Source organism: Mustela nigripes, chromosome 13, assembly GCF_022355385.1.
Source record: "Mustela nigripes isolate SB6536 chromosome 13, MUSNIG.SB6536, whole genome shotgun sequence".
NCBI classification, from domain to species: domain Eukaryota; kingdom Metazoa; phylum Chordata; class Mammalia; order Carnivora; family Mustelidae; genus Mustela; species Mustela nigripes.
The window spans coordinates 1,619,543-1,642,149 of record NC_081569.1 but is presented as its reverse complement, the minus strand read 5'-3'; the positions used below and the strand labels follow the sequence as shown (position 1 = coordinate 1,642,149).

The following is a 22,607-nucleotide window of genomic DNA, read 5'->3' as shown; positions in this document are numbered from 1 at the left end:
GGGGTCTGAGAATGGGGCCAAGTCCCGTCCAGCTGGAGCTCGGTGGGAGAGGGGCTGGTGACCGGAGCTGGGCTGGCAGAAGCCCCCAGGGGAGCCGGGCCTGAGGCTGCCTGTCACTGAGCCAGAGGCGGGAAAGCAGGGCCCTGTAGAAGTTCAGCAAATGTGCTTCCGAAAGCCCCACCCGTCCCTGCGCGTTGGTGGCAGTAAATTTCGACTGTGCTTCTCAAAGGCCATGCCATACGGCAAAAGCAAAACTTCTCACCGGCTTAGCACCGTCTGGGGAAATGCGTGTGATTGGTGTTTTAAATGTGAGGCTATCAATAATTCAGATTTAGAAGCAAACACTTGTAAGGCTAGCATTAATATTGAACGCTGCCCGTCTCTGAGAGCACGGCGGAGAGAGGCCCAGCCGCGGGGACCGAGTCCCTGCCCATCTGCAGCAGACGGTGTTGGAAGCCATGACCACGCACGACCGTGGTCGCGGTCCTTGAGCGGACGCTGCGCTCGGCCAGCCCCGAGAGGGAGACGATTCCGGAGAGCAGGGACGGTCCTGCAGGGGACCATCCCTCCTCCGGGTTTGGACTCCAGGCTCTGGCCATGGAGCAGCACAAAACAAAGGGACCTGTGATTAGGGCTGGTGACGGGGACTGAGCACGGCCACCAACAGGCCCCACTGACAGCCTTTTTGCCAAGCAGCCTGATTTCTGGTGGGTCCTTCCTCAGAGCCACTCTGCCCTCTAGGGACGGCACCAAGGACACCCGAGCCAGGCAGGTCTGCACGGAACATCGCAGAGACAACCGTGTCCCACAGTCACAAGGCCAGGATGAGCTCTGGAGCATATCCACACCAAGAAGCAGAGCTCCACAGCTGGTGACGGGCTCCAGCACCTTGCCACCAACAACCCAGCTAGCAGGGCCCCCTGGAAAGTGTACAGCTCGCCACCTTTCTCCCGGGGCGCATAGTCCAGGCAGGACGACCGGGGGCGGGGGGGGGCTGTGACCTGTGTCACAAACTGGCCCCCCCATCCCCCAGCGGTCCGGTGTCCTCACCCCTCCCTCCCTCCCCTCTGTCACCCCCCAGCCTCCACCCCCCACAGCCAGCGCCTCGTCTGTTATTTCATCTGCAGGCAGAAGTACAAACGCTTCATCTTGTTTAGGATATGCTGGGGTGTGCTTGAAAAAAAATACATTCCTCTCCGGGCGTCATGCTGCAAAAATGCCAGAAACGCAGGCCTGAGGGCTTTCATTTTGCCGGTAAATGATTAACCCTCCTCTCCTTCTCTGGCCGCCTGGCGTGTGGGAGGAGCCGGGGGCCAACGTGTCCTTCCAGAAGGCAGTTTCAGGCCAAGCCTGGCCTCCCTAGCAAACTGCTAATGAAATGATCCAAAAATACAAAAATAGCAACAAAAATCTGCCTCCATGCACAAAAACAGGGTCGAGGGCCCTGAAGAGATGGGAAGCAAGGAAGGGTTTGTTTTCGAGGAACGGGGCAGGTAGGAGGGTGGGGTGAACATGGGCAGCCCCGTGGGATAAGAAATACAAAGGGGCTGCCTGGGAGAAGCAGAGGGTCCCCCCGCAGAAGCCTCCAAACCTACAAGCAGGGAAGAGACCAGGGGGCCCAGAAGCAGAGAAGTGTCCCAGGGTCTGGACAGAGAGGCCCGGGGCAGAGCTGTCTTGTCAGCTTGACTTCCAGCGGCCAACCTGCCCCATGAAGAGGACGATGGCCACCTCTGAGGGGTGCCCCCCGGGCCGCCGCAGCCTCCTACCTCCCCCTGCCCCCAGCACCTGGGCTCCAAGGTAGAAAAGTGAAGTTTCCAAGAAATCCATGCTGAGCATGACCATTTCAACTCCTAACACACGTCAGGGACAGAGGATGAATAAGAAGGTAAGGAAGAAGGAAGCCGGACGGATGTGTGAGAAGATTCGGGATCTAACAAGAAAGCGATCTGAGGAATTAAGAAATCACAGCAACACCCGCCCCCCCATGAAACACAACGAAGCAGGCAATATGGAAATACCCAGTCTCGGCGACGTGGAGGGCATCTTCCGTGGATAAAAAGAAAATTACCTGAAACCGAGAAAGATTGCTTTTAGGTGAAAAACAGGATTTCAGATTTGAAACCCGAACGATGTGATGTTGCTGGAGGGGACGTCCGGCCGCAGCCCAGGCAGACGGCCCAGTCTGAGCGGGTCAGGCGGGGGCACACCCCCCAGGGACTGGGGAGCTAGGGTGGCCGGGGGAACCGGCGAGGGAGGTGCACACAGGGAGCCCCCCGCCCCAAGGCATCAGCGGAAGGATGAGAAAGGTGAGGACAGCATGGAAATCCTGCCGCTGGAGACGGCCCAGTCTCAGACGGAAAACACACAGGATGGAGAAAGGGCCGGGGAGGTAATGTCGGAAAAAAGGATGCGTGAACTTGAACACGGGGAAAAGAACTATTTAAATTGAAATATACACAGATAAAAAGGGATTTGAAACGATCACAAGAGCATCTGTGAGCTGCAGGACGGCCGCCTCGGTCTCAGGTACTTGGAACTGGAGCCCCAGAAGCAGCGGGGAAAGATAACAGGAGAAACATCCGAAGAATGGAAAGCTGATATTTCTTATAAACATGATGAAAACCATAAGCCCAAAGATTAAGAAAACTAAATGAACACCAAGTATGATAAACATAAGGAAGCCATCCTCAGGCAAACCATAACCCGACTGTTCAACACCGCTTACAGCAAGAAAAACCTAAACCAGCCGGATAAAAGGGGTATTTTGCCCAGAAGGAGGGACACGAGGATGACCCCGAGTTTCCCACACGAGCCAACGCCAGTGAGTGTGTTCCGGACAGCAGAGAAAGGCCCACATCCTGCACGAGCCCGCGACAAGAACCCGCACACAAAATGTTAGCAGGTCAAACCCCACCACCTACAAAGTGTCATACGTCGTTACCCCAGCACGGTTTGACTCAGGAATGAAAAACGGGCTTCGCTCCAAAACACCAAACAATGAAACTCACCCCGGGAACAAACTAAGAAGGAAAAACCAGACCGTCATCACGCTCGATGTCACCGAGGGATTGGACAAAACCCAACACCCATTCTTCATAAAACACTCAGCAAACTTGGAGCAGGAGGAACTTGCTCCAGCTGATCAAGGACAAGCAGGAGAACTTGTGCAGGCGCAGGAAGGAATGAGGAAAGGCCGAGTTCTTTGTGCAATCGGGGAACAAAGCCGTCCACTCTGCCCACGTCCATTCTGCCTCATGTTCTACGTGTGATAAAGGTCTAAAACAGTGCAATCGGGCAAGAAAAGTTCTATTTCCGTGTCCTATCACTGAGCAATTCGAAACTGAAACCGAAACCCCCATCGACGTGGGCACAAAAGGTACAAAATACTTAGAGATAAATCTGTCCGCGGCCCGTACCCGGACAATAACAAAATAACGTCCATGAAATGAAAGACAAGTAAATGGACGGGGCACAGAGCTCGCAGTCACAGGGCTCAAGATGGTGCCGGTTCTCGCCAGACGGATCTGTAGATCTGATGCCTCCCAGACAAGTCCCCGTCGGGCTTCTCCGCACGGCCAGGCAAGCGGGCCATGTAATTCACGTGGAAATAAAGGCAAAGACCCCGCAGGGGCCAAAATTATGCTGGAAAAGAGGAATAACGCAGGGAGACGAACGCAGCCTGATTTCAGGACGCAGCGGCAGGAATCAAGACCGCACAGAACCGGCGTGCGAGCAGAGGGAGGTCGACGGGCCGGCATGGAGTCTAGAAGCAGACTGCCCCCCCAACGCACAGAGAACTGATTTTTGGCGAAGGATCATGGCCCTCCCCCACTGGAGGAAGGACAGTGTTTTCAGCGAAGGTGCTGGGACAACCAGATCTCCGTATGTAGGTAACTAAGTAATGGCCACGATGGATTGAGTAAGAAGCACGTGCGAAGTTCCGTCACACGGCACTTCATGTAGTATGCAGACGCTCATTCCCTTTCTTCTTGGGTTCCAAAACCACAGCATAATGATCTCCTCCCCTGCATCCGGGAAGCCTCTGTGCACCCTTCCAGGGGTTGCTCTTTGTGCTCTTAGTAAATTCTAGAAGCACTGTGCTCCCCCGTGGCTGCCACCGGCCCAACCTCCCCCTCATCACACGCCACGGTCCTAGTCACCTTCCCAGACTGAAAAATGTCTCCTTGCCACAGGGCCTTTGCACATGCCGGCCTTGCAGCTGGGAAAGTGCTTGACACTCCCAGGCCCTGCCCATGGCTGACCCCTATCCACAGCCTCCATCCCAGTGTGAACATCACTTCCTCAAGGGGCTTCACCCTGCTCCCCCACCACTTCCAGCACGGGAATGAGGGGTCCCCGCTAGTGTGTTCACAGCCTCCTGACGTCCCGCCTTGGGACACGTCACTATTTTCATTCTGCACTGACCGCAGGACTGTCTGTTCTCTCCATAGCCGTAAGGACAGCTTCTTCGCGGACGGCGACCGTGTTTGGCTCACTGACGTGCTCTCGGCCTCTGGCTCGGGCTGAGTAAGTAACAGCAGGTTCACAGGAGACATGCACTCCGCCTCCCGAAAAGTGGTTTCCCTTCATCCACAAAGACTCGGTGCTCAAGCCCCGGGAGCTGGAGGTCTAGAGAGAGGGCCCAGAGGGGTCGTGCCCCAGCCCGAGCCTCGGCTGCTCTTGTGGGCATGCCAGGGGGTCACCATCTCCACCCGTGGCTGGCTCCCAGCCCTGCAGGCCTGTCCTGCAGGTGTCCCAGGACACTGCTGGTGTCCCAGGCAGATCCCCAGGCCCCTCGTGCCAAGCTGACCGGCAGACCCCACCCCGGGGCCGATGGGGCTTCAGCTCACTGCTCACCCTGCATCTTCTCACACGCGTGTCCCTGAAGCTACTTGGAAGCAGCCGGGCTTGCAGGTGCCTGGGAGTGTCACCCACCCCTCAGGGTCTGTGACCGAGGACAGCCCGCTCTCTCGCCTCCGACGGGACAGCCTGTCGTGTGACGCAGCCGCCTGACCCCCTGCAGCATCAGGCTGAGGCTGGACCTTTCCCAAACCGCACCTTGGCTAGTTCCTCCCCTGACCTCCATGGCTCCCCCGGACCATTCCCCGAGGGGGCACCGTTCTCCAGAAGCGCGCACACAAGTGCCCACACGGGCTTGGTGCCCAGAGACTCGGCCAGGCGAAGGCTGCTGGCCATGAGGAAAGGCACTAGCCGGTTCCGACTGAGCTCTGGGCCTGCTGGCTCAGGCGTCATCCTCACGCCACCCTAGAGCCGGAAACAGGGGCCCTGAGATGGGGTTGTCTGGGGTAAAACTGGGCCCCGTGGCAGCCTCTGGCTCCGAAGCCCATGGTCTGGACTCGCCCCCCGAGTCCGCACGTGTGTACGCTGGACGGTATGTGTCCATTCCTAGTCCCGTCCCGCAGTGTCAGCTGGGCCGTGGGGCACAGAGATGGGGTGACCAAGGACTTCACGGCGAGCGCAAGCCTATCGTCCCAAGCAGATGGGGCTGTCTCCTGACATGACCAGCTCTGTCACTGTGTGCATCCAAAAGAGGCCAGGTGGGGACTTTCTAGGTGCTTCTGCAGGGAGCACATGACCCCCAGAAGACCCAGTCCATGGGAGCTCTGAGGTCCCCACGACATGGAGCTCTCATGAGTCTAGGTCCTCAGAAGGTGTGCACTTGAGCCAAGGTTAAAGAATGACATTGTAAACAGCTCATCAGAGACTAATTTCTGTCATCACCAGGAAGGGGGAAACTGAAAGCCATCCGTCGGTCACCACCTGAGTCAACGGCTGGCAGGCAAAGCTTTGCGTTGTTGTATAAGAAAAGAATCCACAAAAATAAAGGACAAACCGAATGCAGATGTTTGCCTCAATTAGCTTCCACGGAGGAAGCAACAAACAGGAAAGATCACTGCTGTACGTGCATTTTTATTTCACGGTTGGGTGTGAATCATGACATTTCAGAGAGAAATATGTCTCTTTTTTTAGTATGGCCAAAGGAAACTATTTTAATTTTCCTGATCCCGGTGCAGTTTCTGCAATCGAGTTATTTTTAACCGAAGCATTACCAAACACAGCCGTCACGTGAGACTATTCCTGAAACCCGCGTCATGCCAGGAAGATGCAATGACTCCATTTGTCTTTTCGTTTGCCCTAAAGTAACTCAAAATAATTGTATCTGCCTCAAAACTATCCTACCAGTAGGTTATTTTTGTCATGGTTTCCTTTTACAGATGGAGAAAAAAAGTCTTTGTTTACTTCTGGAGCATCAGAGTTAGGACAAAAGATGCTTGGTTAAGAATTCAAGGCTGGCGAGGAGGGTTTAAAAGCTCCTGCTGCTCATTTTTCAACATTGTTGCTGACTGATGACAATGTTAACATTTTGTTTCTTTTTTATTTTGACCTTGTTGAAATTTCTGTCCTGCTATAAAAAACAAATCAGGCTGTCCTCTTTCATTTTGTTCCGGGTTTTTGTTTGTTTTTTTTTGGTGTGGGTACGGTAGTTCGCAACCTTTGGCTGACACCGAAATCACCAGGGCTGTTTTCAACGGTATCGGCGCCTGGACTTCGCCACCATAGGGTCGAATTCCGAGACACGGGTCAGAGTGCCCGCACTGGAAGGTCTGTGAGAGCCAGTGGAGTCCTGATGTGTGCCCAGACTGAGACCCGCTGTTGTAGGGCTGAGGATCTTAAATACTTACTCATCACGAAGCTGCTGGCTTTCGAGCACGACTTGGATGTTGCCCCTTTCAAGAAGTGCCACACACACAGAGGAGAACACAGAGCACAGATCTCGAGAAGGGGATTCTCAGCGTTCCAGAGGAACATGCCAACGGTGCAGGGAGGGGGTGAAATCTCTGGGCGAACTCGGAGCCAGACTGAGAGTTCCCAGTTCACGGTACATGCATGGGTAAAGCGGATGGCAAATACGAATGCTGACCCGTTTGAGAGCACTGAACCCCATCCCTGCCTTCTTCAGGCTCCCCTCACTGCTCTCGGGGGCTGCCAGAAGGTGCTTCTCTGCCTAGACACTGTGGAGCCCGCGGCCCCTTCTCCCGGGGGGTTCCTGATGGAACAACTGCACAACTCAGGTGTGGCCGGGAGGGCTCTGGGCTCCCCAGCTTACCCACAGTGAACCCAGACTCACCTGACTCCCCTTGAGCCCCGCTGTGAAGGAGGCTGCGTGCCTCTCTGTGACTTCTGGCACAGGGGCATTCTCCATGGCCCATGGAAAGTCCAGTCATTGAATGCCACTAGCACATCAAGCCTCGCAGAGCCTGGCATGCTCCCATGTCAGACCTCCGACTCTGACCGGCTGTGAGTCTGGTCCACACATGCTAGGGCCTCAGACATAGGAGGTAAGGACAGGAAGGGAAAGGGGTTTGCGCCCAGGGATGGCACAGGGTCCCATGCCCTGCGTCACGGTCCAGCTGCAGAGGAAGCTTCAGGAAACAAGGCACAGCGCCCAGCATCGGTGAGCCGACACCTGCTAGGCCTTCCATCCAGAAACTGTCTCTGGACAGTGGAGACTGGCAGCACTGGCCCTGAGCGGCCCAGGTTCCTGTCGCAGCAGAAGAGGTCCCAAGCTGGGGGCCAAACTTCCCCTCCCCCACCCGCTGTCCGCTGTGTGCCTCTGCCTCCCCACCCCGGGCATCCCAGCACCAACCCCCCCTTTCTGGCTTGCCCCGATCCCTGCCTCTGGACCCGCCCTCAGCCTACAGTGGTGACCTTCCACCGTTCTCGGCAGAAATGGTCTTGGCCCTGGCTCTGAACTACGTCTGGCTCTGATTCTGTCCACAAAGACAGTGCCGAGTGGCAGGTGCGGCCTGAGGAAGGACCAGGCATCAGGCCGAGAATCCTGTGAGAAGGAATTGAGGCGAGGGGCTGGGGTGAGCGTGAGAAGGGGGCACGACCAGCGAAGAAGCGCTTCTGGGAAATTCAATGCTCCCACGGGAGCTGGGTGGGGGGCTGACGACCAGGTCCCACCAGATCCACGAGGTGCGGAGAAGCAGGGAAGGAGGCGGGCTCCTCATCTCCCCTCGAGCAGGCCTCGCCCCCCTGCCATGGAGGACAAGCAGCGGCAGGTGCTGCGGAGGCGGGGGTGGCGGGGAGGAGGAAGCAGGGTCAGGAGAACGTGGCAGAGAAGCGGACCTGATGACACCCGTGGTGCACTCTCCATGATGCTCGGACCTGAGCGAGTGCTGTGTGAGGGTGGGGAGGGGCCTGGGGGACCCTCGCCTGGGGCTGTGACCCTGACCGACGGCCCCGGAAACCCCCACTTCCCAGCTGGCACACACAGCACGTCCTGCCCTGCAGTAACATCCGTCCGCGAGCACGGGCTGAGGGGTCTGCAGGCGCCCACAGGTGATGCAAACGCATCCACGGCAGTGGTGGTCCGGTGGCCCGGTTCGACACAGCACGTGGAGGCCACTGAGAAGGAGCCTCCTGTTCTCGCCACAGCTGAATGCATTTCCGGCAGAAGAGATGCGTCAGAGACAATGGGGCTGGCGATACAGGGTCACCAAGGACCCTCAACACTCAGCTTTCTTAACGCTTTCGGGTAGAGAGAGGGCTGCAGCGAGTGGACTGGCTTCCCTGGCGGCAGTCCTCCCGAGAACCCGAGTCCCCACTATCACTGCCCCGGGCTGCACAGGGTGCCCCAAGATGCATGTCTCCCTAGAACCTACGACTGTGGTCTCACCTATGCACAGGGTCTCTGTAGACATAAGCCAGTTTAAATGACTCAGAATGGGTGGGATTGGGGACAGGTCCTGAAGACAATCTGGACCCAGAGACACGGGGAGAACGCCGTGCGTGGCCGAGGCGGAGACAGGAAGGATGGGGCTAGAATCAGTGAGCGTCAGCACCGCCGGCCATCCCCGGATAGCAGCAGAGAGGCACGGAACAGACACCCTGCAGAGCCTCCACACCGCACCCAGCCAGACCCAGCCTGTCGACATCCTGCTGTCACACCTCTCACCTCTGGCACTGGGAGAATCCACGCCTGGGGTTTTTAGCTGCCCTGTTTGTGCTGAGGGCAGAGCCCTATAGCGCCCCAGCCCAGCCTCCTGTCCCTGCTGCATACCGTCAGCGCCCTCACCACCGTGACCCCCTCAGCTGCTCCAGCCTCCCTACAACCCATTCTGCACCCTGCAGCTCGGTCACAGGTCTCCTCCGGCGTTCGCGGCCATGGGACCAAAGGTCGACTCTCCCCACCCTCTAGCATGTCCCACCAGCCCCCTCCAGCTCCTCACACACTCCCAAGGGCCCCGTCCCACCTGCCAGAAAAGACTGGTCCCATATTACTTGTTGACAAAGCCCCTTGGACTTTTCCTGCCTAACACATACCACGATGTGTGATGTCTGTTCTACGTGATGATTTCTTTGGAGTCTCTCTTCACTGCTAGACCATCAACTCCCCGAGAGCCAGACGGCACCAGCCAGAGCTCTACATCCCAACATTCCACACGGCACCCACACAAAGCGAGTTAGTACTCAGTCCACACGTGCTGGATGGGTGGGTGCGTGAAAAAGTGGAAACTCAGTGCTTCGGCGCGCCCCTCTGCTCCTCCAGACGGGTGACGTTCTCCGGCGCAAGCTGGAAGGCGGAATGCCGTCCCAGGATCCCTGGGCAAAGCTAGGAAGGCTCCACGTCCACCCGTCTTCCCTCGGCAGAAATGCCAAGACCCTCCCGCACATTCTAGAGGTGTAAGAACACAGAGCAGAGCGAGACGGTCAGTCTGGAAGACCACCAGGGTTTCAATACGATTTTCCGTCACTGAAAAGTGAAAGCGAGCTCTACATTCCCCAAACACTCTCCTTAACCCCAGCCCACGGGTCAGGCGTACACGCTTCAGGGCAGTCCTACAGGGGCTACAGCACCGCCCGCACTTACAGATGAGGAAACTGAGGCTCGGGGGTGGTCAAGTCACTGACTCAAACTTAACGGCCATTAACTGGCACCCGGTGCCTCTGCTCCAAGTGCGGGGACACGTCCACCACCCGCACTGCCTCTCCTACGCCCCCTAGCCCACCCCGGCCTCCCCCGAGACCCCTGGAGAGCATGCGCACGGGGAGGGGGAGCGTGGAGAAGCGGGCCCTGCAGCGGGGTCTGCCGATGGGAACATGGACTCTGCTTCCACCCTTTATCGGCTGGGACTCCGGAGGGAGCCTGAACCCAGCAGCCTCCACTGGACGTCCGTCCAGATCCATGAAATGTTTCTCCACATAAAATATGAGAGCAAAAGACAAACAGTGCGGCAGCTGAGCGTGCTGTGCACGAAGCAAAGGAAACAAGGCAGGTTATATCAATATTGAGCCACGGGAAAGGATTGAACGGATGCCCAAGCAACATCTGGGGTAAGACATCGAGGCAGGCTGCAGTTTCTAGCGGGAAAGTCACTGGGATGATTCCAAAGATGACCAGCCTGTGACTCTCAGCCTTCATCCTCATGCGTTTCCGGAACACCTCGGGCAACACAACTCCCAGAGCTTTCTCCGGCGGCCCGAGTGTTTTCTCCGCTGTTGGGCAATTACCAAGGGGCCGAAATCAAATAAACATGCTTTTCTTGCCACTAAAACACATTATTTCTATTTCAAGCAACAGAAACTCAATAACACCGCTAATAGCTGACTCAGATAAAACCAGGATTTTTTTTTTTTTCCATTTATACGTGTTACCTAATAAGGCAAGAAATGGACGGTGGAGTGTGTTTTGGATTTCAGACCTTGGCATCGGCCCAAGGACAAAGCCCGGGTGTTGCAAAGAAAATAAGCTATCCACTTGCAAGTATGGTTTTCATGAAGTTACCGTCTTGATAGACAGTTGGAAAGAGACGGTCTTTTGTCCGGAACTGATACCGCAGGGTGGACTTCACAGGTCACAGAGCCCCTGAGGGACCAGTGATCTGCCCGTCATTCTTCCCCTGAAAGGCTTAATGGTGCAGCTGAGGTCAACCTGGTTTGCTCCTCACCGTCTTCTGCAAAGTGTCCCAAATGGGCTGAGCCGGAAGGCAGACGCCGGCCAGCTGCTGTCCCAGGCCGTGCACGCTGGGCTCAGCAGCATCGTGCACAACGGGGCTCATTTCTGCTCTAGCCTGGGTCCTCCAGCCCTTGGTGCCTGGCTCTCCTCCTACTCTGTGCTGGCAGTTACCAGCTGTCTACCCTGCAAAGCTCCTCCTGGTCCTGGGGGCAAGTCTGTGACAAGCGGACTTGCAGAGCAAGGTCCCAGGACTGGTGCAGGAAGCAAGGAACAGTAAGTGTGAGAGACCGCTCGTGCTCCGACGGCTCTCCCCACACATCTGGCCTTGCCCGAGACCCCTGGCCAACGCAGGCAGGTGAAGGCTGTCCCCAGCCCTGGCGGCTGCCAGCCCCCAGCACACCTTGCTGAACTCCTCAGGGCATGCATCTCGTTTCTGCACATATAAATCACTTGGGGGACTTTACAACAATGTGGGGCTGAGTCCGGCACCCTGGGATGAGGCCTGTGGTTCTGCATTTCCACGAGGCTCCCAGACATGCAGGCGCCGCCCACCCACGGAGCACCCCACTGGATCTTACCTGGCTTCACCTTCCAGGTACCAACACACAGTCGCCTCGAGGTTCACCGCTAACATGACACTTCACAAGCCTTACGCTCCCACCTCCCCGAGGAGGAAAGCTCTAGTCGGAGATGGAAAAACCCGACAAGGGCAAACAGAGGTGGACTCAGTCCAGGTGATGGGGGTCGAGTCCTGGGATGGTGGCCCAGGACCGGCGGTTGTCAAACTTCAAGTGTGCGTCAGTACTACACGGAGGGCGAGTTGAAATACAGATTACCGGAACCTCTGAGTTCCTGATCTGGTAAGTCCGGGTTCCCGCTGAGAATGTGTGTCCCCAACGGGCTCCAGGGTGCCGCTCAGGCAGCGAGACCAGAGATCACGCTCTGAGAACCACCATGTGAGATCACGCGGGACCCAGAGACCAGAGTTCTGACACTGTTCACCGTCCATACGCCCTGAACCCCACTGCCTGTTGTCTGCCTGCCCCTGTGTGAGGGGCCCCAAAGGCCCAAGCTGACCACTTTGGCTGGACTGGCTGCTCCGGGCCATGCCGAGGCTCTCGAGGACGACCCCAGACACATAAACTTTGTCCTCACCGACAGGGAGCTCCACTGTGCGGCATCGTCTGGCCTTAGCGGGGGCCCGGGGCACCTGCCGGGGAGCCTCCCGGACATGAGGGCAAGCGGCATAGCGAGCCACCCACTTGATGGAGCCCAGAGGGAGCGAGTTTCATGCTCCCCTCCTGTGATGGGGGTCAACTGCTCCCCCTGCACAGGGCTGTGACGAGGCCACAGGAGCAACTGTTCTCAGCCTGACCCTGCACATCCGAGCCACCCAGGACGCTCTTCCAGAATAATCATGCCCAGCATCGTCCCCAGAGCCTGGGAGGGTAACAGTCATCTCTCCCTGTGTGATTGGTTCTAATGTCCAGCCAAGGCTGAGATCCACTAAACTGGCTTTCAAAAAGAAAAACCCGGTGTAAAAACATAAGAGCACCCATGACTGTCATTAACATCCCACTGTTAGCATGAAGGAGAAATGAAAACAAAATGCACTGAGTCCCCCAAGTGTCTCCTCTCCCAGACGAGGGGGAGACCGGAGCGAATGACCGGACTGAATCCCTCCTAGAAATAAGGATGGCAGGTCAATGAGCAGAGACGCCTGACCAGGGGTCCCCGGGGGCCTGCGCTCATGAGCTGCTATCTGGGCCCAGACCGCGGCCCGGCCAAGTCCTGTGACCCAAGCCTGAAAGCATCTCTGGACTTCGGGAGATGGGGGTCCCTTAATCACAGCTGATTGGGACTTGTGACTCATACACGAGGGGCTTTCCGGCCGGGGCCCTCGGGGACCCACACGGCCCAGCCTCTCCCCAGATTATCACAAAGAATCTGGGCTGGAAGAGCTAGGAAAGGGGGGTCCGTTCGTTCACCAGCAGCTGGGAACTCCTGTCTCGGGTGGGGAAGGACAGGCTGCATCCCACAAGACCTTTCCATGGCTGTGCAAACAGATGTTTGTTGAAGGGATCGATAAATAGCTGAACGACTTAGCAACTGGATAAAAAAAAGGGAGGAAAGGAGGAAAGGGGGAGGAAGTGGGGGGCAGAGAGGAGGGGGAGGGGGAGCAGGACAGGAGGGAGGTGCACAGACGTCCCAGCACCACGCAGCACTACCTATTGCAAAGTTTTTCCCTACACTGAAGCAAAACGCTGACCCAGTTCTCTGAACAAAGCAAGAAGGGAGTACAGAGGTCGGTGCTGGGGGAAACGAGCCAAACAAACCTGGCCCCGTACGGTCCATGGGTTACCCTCCTCCACACCCGCGGCCCTGCGGGAAATGGGCACTTCCCACACAGGGCAGTACTCCAGGTCCCGGACGGGAGGGCTCCAGTTCCTGCTCCCCGGGATCAAGGTCTGCCACGGCTTGGTGGCCTCGGGCGGGGGTGAGGGGGGACCTGGGAAGGCCCCGGATGCAGAGAACTCGCTCCCTCTGGGCTCCGTCAGGTGGGCGGCTCGCTATGCTGCTTGCCCTCTGAACCCCAGCCCTTGCAGCAGGATCACCTGGAAAGCCCTGGGCCTTTCTTCGCCTCCTCTCCTTCCTGATGGCACGTGGGCTGGGGCCCGGGTCACTCAGACGTGCACAAGAGATATTTATGCAGCAGGGGCGCACGTGGGTGCAGCCGGGAGTTGGGGGGCTCAGTGGGTTAAGCCTCTGCCTTCAGCTCAGGTCATGATCTCAGCGTCCTGGGATTGAGCCCCGCATCGGGTTCTCTGCTCAGCAGGGAGCCTGCTTCCTCCTCTCTCTCTGCCTGCCTCTCTGCCTACTTGTGATCTCCGTTGTCAAATAAATAAATAAAATCTTAACAAAAAAAATTCTGCAGCAAATCACCCCCGAACTTGTATGATCCCTCTCACCTTCCATCCCTGACTTCAGCTCCACTCCCAAGTCAGGGGACTGAAACCCAAATATCTTCCCTGGAAGAGGAGAATGTGCCCCCACATCTGGCAGGAAACCCCGTCCATCCCCATAACGATCACCTCTAATGCCACGGAGGCCGGCTCTCCCCGCCAGCCAGTAAGCCTTCCTCTCGTCTGCGACAGTGCCCTATTTCCCATAGGGAGTCACCTCCCCCCAACTTTTGCCCCACGTGCCTGGGGTAGAGATGCTGGCCTCATACACTAGCTGAGACTCCCTAGCCACTGGAGCCAGGCAGGGCAGGGAAGGTGGCCCACGCGGGGGCCCAGACAGCTGGTCCTGCTATATTTGCTGGAACTACTGGAGAAGGCAGTGTGCTTCTGCTTCTGCTTCTGCTTCCTGAGCTGCCACTGGCAACTTAGAGCTGCTAAGAAATGCCTGTGTTCGATGAGGGGGGCCTGCCTGAGGCTCCGCCCTGCCCAGGCAACCCCTCTTCCGGGTACAGTGTCTACCCCAGAAGAACCACAATCAGGATCTCAAAGGGGTGTCTGCACCCCACATTCACAACAGCCAAAACACAGAAACAAGCCCAATGCCCACTGACGGAGCAGAAAAGGAGGAACACGTGTACAGTGATATCCTGCAGCCTTGGAAAGGAAGAAATCTTATTTACAACAGTATGGATGAGCTTGGAGGCCATTAAGCTACCTGACGTGAGGCTGTCACAGGAGAAGTACTGTACGATTCCCCTTCCGGAGACATCTAAAGTAGAAGCAGAGAAGAGAAGGGCGGTTTCCAGAGGCCAGGGACAGAGGACCGGGCATTGGCTCTGAAGGGTTACAAAGTTGCAATCACACCAGGTGGATACATTCTCGAGCCCACTGGTAACACTGTGTCTGTCGCTAACAACGCAGAAATGCCTGCTTTGAAACATGATAGAAGGATAGAGCTCGCGGCCAGTGCACAAAAACAAGAAAGAAATAGCAAAGAAAAAAAAAATACAAAGTCACAAGGAAATTTCTGGAGGTGCAGGCAAGCTCAGTACTGTGATGATGGTGATGGTGTCGTGGGTGCATGTGTGTGTTCACAATCAAGATCTATGCCCTGCATATGTGCAATGTTTTGTACGTCAGCACCACCTCACATCTGCGAGAAGCTGCTTGGACACACGGCCACCCCCGCACCCAGCAGAGCCTGCACTCAAGACGACCACCACCTGCACTCCAGCTTCTTCTCCAGCTCCCCCCATTTTTTGAATCAGTGCACTGAATTCTACATGGGGCTGTGGACAAGAGTGGAAAATGGGAGCTAGGAATTTCCGGGGCGGAGGGAGGGGAAGGAGGGTCAGGAAGAGAGAACCAGAATGGGCCCACGGGCGGACAGCCCGGCTCCTTCTCTGCCAGCAACATTGCTGGGGGTGAGGACGCCGCCCTCTCCTCTCCTGGCTGAACCCCGACAGACAGACCCGGCCCATGCTACTGCAAGATGTCCCCCAAGAGAAGTCATCACTGCCTCTGCAGGGGGAACAGGTGACCTGCCACCGTCCCTGTGACTCTGCACAAGCACCCCTCCCCAGGGGCCCTGACCCGGGGGAGCCAGCGTGGGAGTCTATGGGCCCAGCGCTGTCACGAGGCGACTTGGCCTCTCCCACAGAGCCCACTCAATGCCCCACTAGGCGGCCCAGCCACCTGCAATTCCCACAGACGAGGCCTGGACCCTACCCCGCACGCTCCCGCCCTGACCCCACTGGGGGATGGGGGCATGGCCCTGCTTGCCAGGCCTGCAGTGAAGGGACAGGAGGGCTTGAGACTTCCATCCAATAACCCAAAGCATCAAGTCATCCCCGAGGTTTGTTATTCTCGGTTTTAGGATAGCTACGTGTTGGCCAGTCACAGAGCCTGTCCCTGTCCCGTGTCCTGAGAGCCCACAAACCCTCAGCCCATCCACTGCACTGAGCTCTTCCAAGCTCCCCACCAGGTCTACGAGCTTTTAGGTTATAGTGCTGGGCGTCACATCACGTCTTTCCAGCTCTGGAGAGCCAGTCTCCTTCTCCCCTGACCATAGGACCCCCTCCCTAGCCTGCCCTGCTCCTTGTGAGAGGACTTCAAGCAGACAGAAGCTCAGAGGCCTCGCTGGCCACCAGCCCCCAGGTCTTCTGTCTTCCTGGAGAAATTCCTGCACTGCCCCCACTCAGGCATCTGGGGCCACCGTCCAGGGCCCACCCCAAGGATACTCTGTCCAAATGGGGTTCACGCTGCCCCTTTAAATTCTGTCATTAAAGTTTCCCAGGGACGCAAGGGTCCACTGAGCTCCGGTGAGTCAGCTCACTAATAAACCTGTGGCCAGAGCCTGACCTTCCCATGACCATCGCCTCCCCCTACCCTGCATCTGCCCCAGCCCGGGCTCCTGACTGGGTTTCAAAAAGCCACATCCTGTGGTCAGACGCACAAGTCTAAGGAAAGCAGGGAAAGGCGGCTCTTTCCGGAGAAGGTGATTTCAGCTGTCGACAGTTCCCGGCTGATTTATTTTCCTTTTCCTACCCCTCTGGAAGGCTTAACTTTGTCAGGTGTCTTCCTTAGAATTTCTACGTGGAACTCTCTAACTGGGCTCCAGGCTGGGACAGCAGACTGTGTCTGAGTCTGTTGTACCGTCTTTGTTTGACCCACGCATGGTGCTCCGTGCCGGGCCGGGGACGCGGTTACGGGACGCGGAGGGGAGCAGAGCCCAGAGCCCCTCCCCACACCTGACCCCCCCCCCCCCCCCCCCCCCCCTCCTAGGGCACGGACATGACACCGAGAACACCGCTGCTGTCGTCCAGAAACAGCTTCTCTGTCACTTCGGAAAACATTCCACTCGGTCTTAGCAGCAGTGCCGTGGGCTGGACTGGGGTCTCGGTCGTTATACTGAAGCCCTAACCCCCAGAACCTCGGAACGCGACTGTATTTGGACACGGGGCCTTTAAGGAGGTAATTCCCATTAAATAAAGCCCTGAGAGCGGGGCGTCATCCATGACTGGTGTCCTTACTGGAGAAGAGACGTGGCGGGGAGCGGAGCACGGCCGCAAAACAGACCCGTGAGGACAGAGTGAGCAGGTGCCGTCGACAAGGCGAGGGGAGAGGCTCAGCAGAACCAAACCTGCCAACATCAGACTTCTAGCCCGGATGCCGACATCCGGGCTTCTAGAGCCCGGAATGGGGAGAAAATACATTTCTGCCAATTAGGCCACCTTCCAAGGTGTTTTTCTCTGGCAGCCCGGGAGGACTGATGTAATCAGCTCAGCACAGACTCTCGTGCACCCGGCTTCGGCCGAGTGCCTGCCTGGGGAGCGAGGCTCGCGGGCTGACACAGAGGAGAACGCAGGCCCGGCTGCTCCTGCCATGGCGGGGACCGGACGGCCCAGATGTACCCCACACAGCGGAACGCGAACATCACAGCACAGTCAGCGCTACTCCAACAGTCGCGCGGAAAATACAAACTCTTCCCACACTGTGTCCTGAGGAAGAGTCTGGTCGAATGTGAGGTTTGTCTGCTGAGGAACGAGTTTGTTCACAGGGAGATGAACACAGAGACGCGTATGCAGCCGAACGGAACCGCCTGGGCATGGAGATGCCGCCCCCCCCCCCGCCACTGGCGTGCGTCCCGAGCCCCCATCCGTACCTGTGCTGCCCCAGCCCTCTTCTGACTTCTGACTTCACAGCGCTATCCTCGTACTGACACACAAAAACACACAACAGCAACCCTTCCAAGACTCACCTCCGCAAACAAGTGCCACGCCAGCCTCAAGGTCCCGTCTAGGATCCTATTCTTGTTTTCAACTGCCACGGATCTTTCTTGACTGGGTGGTCCTAACCCACATCTTCCCCACAATGGTTTCTATTTCATGAGTCTGCATACTGCAGTGATTTCCAGGAAGGTGCATGTTGCATTACAGCAGAACTGACTTTATTTAAATGGTGCAGTAATGAACTCCACGGCAGGGAGCTGGAGCTTAAATAATAAAAGCCCTGATCATGATCACACATAATTATATACTTGAGGCATAAACCTCATTACAGAATATGCGGTACTGGCCAACGTACCGATATCGCCTCCTAGTGACCACCTCTCCTAATTGCAGGTAAAATACAGGGAAAAAAATGAATTGAAAAAATTCATGTAATAAAAATGAATTTTAAAAAGTGTTATGGGGTAAATGAAGCCATTGCACAAAGCAAGTCAAATACAAGTACAACTGACATACAAATATGAACTGTTCACTGGAAGACGTTTGTCTCCAGAGGCAAACAGCCTGTGGGGGGAGCCGCACTGACCTGTCATGGAGTTTTCTGAGGTGCACAGCTGCTCTCTGAGCTTCTCCACGTCGTCAGGATGCACCTGTTCGTACAGGGTGCTCCCAAACCACTCTGACTGGGGCTGGTTCAGCACAGGGGTGACAGAGTCAGACACATAAATCACGCGTCCGGTCTCTGCCGCCACCACGAATAGAAAGCCATCTGCTGCTTCGAGGATGAGGTGCTTCAGTTCCTGGGAAGCAAAGATCAAGAGGAGGACTGAGTGCGGACAAACCCCATCCAATTAAATTTTCACCTGAGCAACCTTCCACTTTTGCTCCCTCGTTGTGATACGCAAGTAGTTTTAGAAATTTGATTCCTTTTTATAATTGAAAAATAAGCTTAAAAAGGCACATAGCTTGTCCTAGCTCTAAGATACAGCTACTGCAGGTACGGCTGGCTCTGATTTAACCAGCCCTCTCTTAGAGAGAGAGGAAACGTCCAGCCCAGGGGGCTGATGGAAAGCAAGGAGTGGTCACCAGACTGTGTCCGGAGGCCAGAGGTGTGAAACCGCAGTCACGTCCTGGGGCACAAGAGGGACCCCGCACACCGCGCTCGGTACAAAAGGTGCTGCTGGAAGGAAGGGAGGGGAAGAGGGAGCGGAGAGAGGGAAGACAGTCTCCCAGCCACAGCTCCCACGCTGGGGGTGCACTCCCGCTCCCGCTCCTCCTGCCCTCCTGGCTGAATGCCGGCAGCGGGTACAAGGGTCTCTCCTTACGCTGGCACATCTGTCAAACTTCCAGAACTCCCGCACAAGCTCTCAGAGCAATGCTGGGGGGACGGCCCGGCACTGCACATTGTCCGCATCACCTCACAGTGAGGAGAGAGTCTGGCGGCACCAGCCTGGAGGTCATGCGGACTCACCAGGCTCGCGACTGTCAGTAAAGGCAGGGAGGAGCTGCTTGGAACGCCCCCACATGCCCCTGTGCCCCTGTGCCCTCAGGTGTGCCTCCAAACACCCCAGACGCGGATAACTGATGCCCTTTCCAACAGCAAAGGTCAGCCATCGGCAAGCACTTCTTGCTGGGAGCCCTTTGTTCAGGTGTCGCCCAATAGAGAAGCCTCACGGAAACCCCACACGGACGCAGAAGGTGGGACTCTGATGCCACGGGCCCGGCTGAGGGCACTCCAAGGACCCAAAGACCAGAAAATGGGGTCTGCTGGTGAGCAGAATCTGGGAAGTCCTGAGCCCTTGGCTGGGTCAGAATCCTCACATCATCTGCCTGAGAACCTAAGGCCAAAGAAGACTATACAGCATTTTCTAAGAAAAGTTTATTTTGTCCATTTCTCTTGCTTTGCACTTCCGCTGATCCACTCACTTAGCTCAGGGAATGGGTCAGCAGTTTTCTTTTCAGGATCGGAAGACAGAAAAGTTTCCAACAGGAAGGACTACAACACAGAGCAGGAGGTCTGGGAAAGCTGCGAGTTCTGAGGCCAGGGCCGAGGCTGAGGGCTGTGGGAAGGTTTTAGGACGGAGCCTCACCTTTGTCGCGGCCCCTCTGTCTACGCTTCCCCTCCACCCCCTGCCAGATTCGTCTTCCGGGAGCCTGTCACTGGCCATCAAGGTCCCCAGCCTCTGCTCTCCGGTTAAACCGACAGGAAGGCTCGCAAGTGTGGGTTCTAGAGGAAAAGCAGGCTCCCCTCCACGGCTCTCAGCTGTGCACCTCTGGGCACACTACCGTCCTCAGCTTCCATTTCTTCCTACGGTTCTTCTCAGTGGGATTTTGTGAGGTTAAATGAGGTCTTGTCAGGCACCTGGGTGGCTCAGTGGATTAAGCTGCTGCCTTCAGCTCAGGTCATGATCTCAGGGTCCTGGGATCGAGTCCCGCATGGGGCTCTCTGCTCAGTGGGGAGCCTGCTTCCCTCTCTCTCTCTCTCTCTGCCTGCCTCTCTGCCTGCTTGTGCTCTTTGTCTGTCAAGTAAATAAATAAAATCTTAAAAAAAAAAAAAAAGAAATATCAGTAATTTACAAAAAAAAATGAGGTCTTGTCAACTATCACATGATTTCATTTATGTGTAGAATTTAAGAAACAAAACAGACGATCATAGGGGAAGAGAGGGAAAAACAAAACAAGATGAAATCAGAGAGAGAGACAGACCATAAGAGACTCTTAACTCTAGGAAACACACTGAGGGCTGCTGGAGGGGAGTTTGGTGGGGGATGGGGTCCCTGGGGGGCACGTGATGGAAGGAGCACGGGGTGTTACACGCACGTGATGAATCCCTCACCTCTACCTCTGAAGCTAATAATGCGCTGCGTGTTAATTAACTGAATTTAAATTAAACTAAAAGAAAATAAAAATAAATGAGGTCTATGTGTGGAGGTTTGGTAAGGGCTTGGCACACAGTCGGTGCTTAATAGATGCAACTGCGTTCACACCAACCACGTGCCGAGGGACCAAGGGAGACACAGGGGCTGGTCGCGCCTGGTCCGCATGCCCGCCGGCTCTCCCCGCTGCCCAGTGCTCGGTCAACGGAGACCGGGACGTTCGTTTCAGACATGGACCTGGCAAGATTTTTGTGAATTAAATGCAGATTAAAAGGTTTGTTCTACAGAAAAAAAATAAAGTTAAAAAAAAAAAAAGTCTGTTCTTACCCCAGCGACTAGGAGGTGTGTAACACGTTTCTGCCCCCCATGGAGACACTGCACCCACAAGAAGCCCCAGCATCACAGGAGGTGGGAGTGGCCCCTGCGTCCACAGAGGGGGACACGGGGCTGGGCACCAGGCTCCCGGTCCTCCAGGCCATGGTCATGATACAGCCAGACCCCCTCACCCCTGTAAGGGGAGGTACCCGGGGCCCCCAGCATGGCAGAGAAGGACGCCTCTGCCCCCGCTCTCCATCAGAGCCCAGTGATGCTGGGGAGCCCCAGGAATGGGATATCCTCCCTCACGTGGGGCTCCCCCCGCTCCTGCACCCCAAGCACATTGTCCCACGACTGCCTGCCGGCCCATCCCACACCCACCACCACACACCAAGGCCTTCTAGACCATTGATCCACTGATCCTGCAAAAGCCCTCGGGGCGGGGGGTGGATGCGGAGGCCCAAAGCTCCTGTTCACTTCAAAGATGAACCAAGAGAAGCGAACAGCGTCTGTGGGTCTGTCCCCCCTGTGGCACCCGGAAGGGCAGAGAATAGAGCCTGGGTTCACGCAGTGGTTTACAACATCTGTAACATGCGATCCCCCCCACCCAAGCCATGCCGCACCTCTGCTCTCCCCAACTCCTCAAGGCCTGTCCAGCTGTGAGAAGGATGGCCCGGGGCCCAGGCCCCCTGAGCCGTCAGTGGACACGCCTGGGGCCACCGTTGGACCCTTTCTAAGCTGCAGCCCTCGTCTACGCAGCAGGAACCAATTCTAGTGGCTTCTCGCTTGACTAGAACGAGAAGCACGTGGATCACCACGACTGCCGGCCAGCCTGGCGTGTGCACCAGCGCCCAGCAGCACCAGCGCACCACCCTGCCTGCCCCCACCTCCCCGCCCTCTGCCCCACGCCCCACGGATGTTTTCAGAGAAGCCTCATGAGGGTTTACGGGAAACATAAAAGCCAAAAACACGGAGGTCACACAAACACCGCCCTGAAGAAAGCAAATAAAATCTGATCTCGGTTCCCCACGCAGCCTCTCTCCCTGGTGACAGCCACTGTCCCCGCCCCCCCGGACGGTGTCGGGACAGCAGTACCTGCTCCGTCAGGAAGGAGGGCTTGTAGGCGCCGTCCGTGGACTTGTTGCCGGTGCCCCTCATGGACTTCATGTGCGACACGGCCATGCGGAGGATGGTGAGCTTGTCCGGCTTGCGGGCCAGCGCGCTGCACGTGGGCACCATGTCCGACAGCTCCGTGATGTACTGCGTCATCTTGTTCCGCCGCCGCCTCTCGATCTCGCTGTGGTTCTCTCTTCCCGAAAGCACAAGAACAGGGCGGGGGCGGGGAAAGAGACGCGTCAGAGCAGGGGTCACTGCCCAGCGGGACGAACGGGGCACATCCGCGAGCGCGGAGCGACCAGGAGACACACGCGCCCAGGGGCTGGTGCTTGGCACGCTGGCGGCGGCGCTCGGCCCGGTCGGCCTGTGTCCCTGCGTGGGGGGTAGGGGGGGTGCACAGGCCGCCAGGGGCCTCCGTCTCCCCTCGAAGTGTGTTCCGAACTGCCCTTCGTTCCCATGCACCCAAGTGCGCCGAGCGCAGAAGATTCTGGCGTTATCCTTCGGCTGCCGGAGGTGAACCGGACTCCGCTCCATCTGCGCGCCGGGAACCGCACGCCGCGATCCACGCATCAGGACCTGCGCACTGGGATCCGCACACCCAGTCCTCACACCGTGACCTGCA

At 56.9% G+C, this 22,607-nt stretch overlaps 1 protein-coding gene across 7 annotated transcripts in view; it reads right to left on the bottom strand.

The window, feature by feature from the left end:
• Window positions 1-22,607, bottom strand: part of ARNT2 (aryl hydrocarbon receptor nuclear translocator 2) — a 144,069-nt gene that overhangs the window by 70,354 nt on the left and 51,108 nt on the right. For 6 of the 7 annotated variants that reach the window (XM_059371427.1, XM_059371429.1, XM_059371433.1 and 3 more), the window contains exons 4-5: window positions 21,965-22,178; window positions 18,265-18,478 (exon numbers count right to left, since the gene is read on the bottom strand). In XM_059371427.1, the coding sequence (XP_059227410.1) occupies window positions 18,265-18,478; window positions 21,965-22,178 (428 nt within the window). The remainder of the gene's footprint in view (window positions 1-18,264; window positions 18,479-21,964; window positions 22,179-22,607) is intronic. The other variant, XM_059371428.1, reaches the window with a different exon arrangement.